This window comes from Lipotes vexillifer, unplaced genomic scaffold (genome assembly GCF_000442215.2).
Source record: "Lipotes vexillifer unplaced genomic scaffold, Lipotes_vexillifer_v1.1 scaffold982, whole genome shotgun sequence".
Classification (NCBI taxonomy): Eukaryota; Metazoa; Chordata; class Mammalia; order Artiodactyla; family Lipotidae; genus Lipotes; species Lipotes vexillifer.
The window spans coordinates 1,272,892-1,274,765 of NW_006789467.1; the positions used below are offsets into that span (position 1 = coordinate 1,272,892).

At 38.6% G+C, this 1,874-nt stretch overlaps 1 protein-coding gene across 1 annotated transcript in view; it reads right to left on the reverse strand.

The window, feature by feature from the left end:
• TEKT3 (tektin 3) overlaps positions 1-1,874 on the reverse strand; it is a 36,501-nt gene that overhangs the window by 23,175 nt on the left and 11,452 nt on the right. The window contains exon 3 of the mRNA XM_007462651.1: positions 1,615-1,698. Within this exon, the coding sequence (XP_007462713.1) occupies positions 1,615-1,698 (84 nt within the window). The remainder of the gene's footprint in view (positions 1-1,614; positions 1,699-1,874) is intronic.

Consider the following 1,874-nt stretch of genomic DNA (forward strand, 5'->3'; position numbering starts at 1 on the left):
CACCCCCCCCCCCCCCGCTGGTTGCCTCACCCCCCTGGGTCTTGGGTGGAATAGCGGTTAAAGACGTGCTCTGGCACCAGATAGCCCAGGTCCAATGCTGCCTTTGCAAATGCTGGGAGCAAAGGCAAGTTATAAACAAAGGGTAATAACACCTGCCTTTCTAGGCTGTGGGGTAGATAATTATGTGCCTCGCAGATGGTACGCTCTCACTAAAGGGTAGGACTTATAATGCGATATGGGTCATAAAGTATGATTTAGAACTTAATCCTCATGTGCGATGTGGCCTCCACCCTCTTCTTGGCTGAGGAATACTGGCCAGGTCACAAGAACTCTGAGTTCTGACCACACACATGGATGTGTGCTAACTCTCGGCTATACCCTGAACTGTGGATATACGATCATTTCTGGGACCTCATTGTTAAACCCAGACCCTGCTTCCTGTGGTTCTATGTATCCACAGATACATACAAACTTAAAGGCTTAACTGAGCCTTTTTAAGTTTGGGGTAAGTGGGTAAACTATCACACTCTTAACAGGTAGAAAAGGCTACTGAAATCACACTTTAAAAATCAAACTATAAGTCCAAATGGAATCTGGATAATGGCAAATGTCACCTATAGGAGCAAGCACCCCATTTCTATAGACAGTGTGTTTTGATGACGACATTCTCAAATTCTCACTCATCACTGGGAAGGGTCCCAGGTACCTAAGGGCTGAAATCTTAAGGAATGGCAGAGATCTTGTGGGAGAGAGCCTAGGAGGTAAGCTCCCGGATGGCTTATCAAAAGCTGTCCAAATGCATATACCCTTTGATGCGTGGATTACAGTTTTGGAAATGTATCCTAAGGAAATGATCAGAAATACATACAGTTATCAATACGATGCATGTGTGGAGGCAGGCACCACATGGGAAGAAACCTCTGGACCTTCCCCTCAATTTGGCTGTGAACCTAAAAGTGCTCTAAAACATTGTCTTCTAAAAAAACACAGCACTGCCTTTCCACATCTACATTTAAGAATAAACATCATTGGGCATTTATCCAACAAAAAAAGCACTATTCAAATGCATAGATACACTATAATTCTAATCTGGAAGATATGTCTGTGTGTCTTTAAGTTGGGTGGTATCTACCTAAGTATGATTATTAAAAAGACTGAAATACTCTAACATTAATAGTCATTTCTGTCTAATTGAACTTAGGTGATTTTTATCTTTACTGCATTTTTCAAATTCTCTCAATAAATATCTATTATTTTCATAACCCCCCCAAAATGTATCTTTTCTAAAAAATAAAATAAACAACAAAGTCCTACTGTATAGCACAGGAAACTATATTCAGTATCTTGTAATAAACCATAATGGAAAAGAATATGAAAAAGAATATACATACATACATATATATATATATATATGTATGTATGTATGTATAACTGAATCACTTTGCTGTACACCAGAAACTAACACAACAAAATGTATCTTTTCTAAATACCATAAATATCTGATACTATAACTCCTTACTGTGTCTTTACATAACATCATTTTCTGTTTCTATACATTAATACGCACGTTTGCAATGAGGTTTCTTGTTATTGAAGGGTTTGCCCCATATTTACCATCAGCAACTCTGTTTCCACTTCATCATGAACTAAATCGATTCCCATTCTCTTCTCTCGATGAAACAGACATTCCCAGGCTACCTACAGATACACAAATAATGAAAAACACTAATACAAACTGACTAAAATCAGTGACTAGCACTTCTGATAGCCTGTTTCTAAAACAAGGCAATAGATGCTCCCAATACCAACTTTTCAAGCCATTTTGCTGGAAATCAAACAAGAAACTCAGTGTGACAACTAAGTGAATTCCTGCT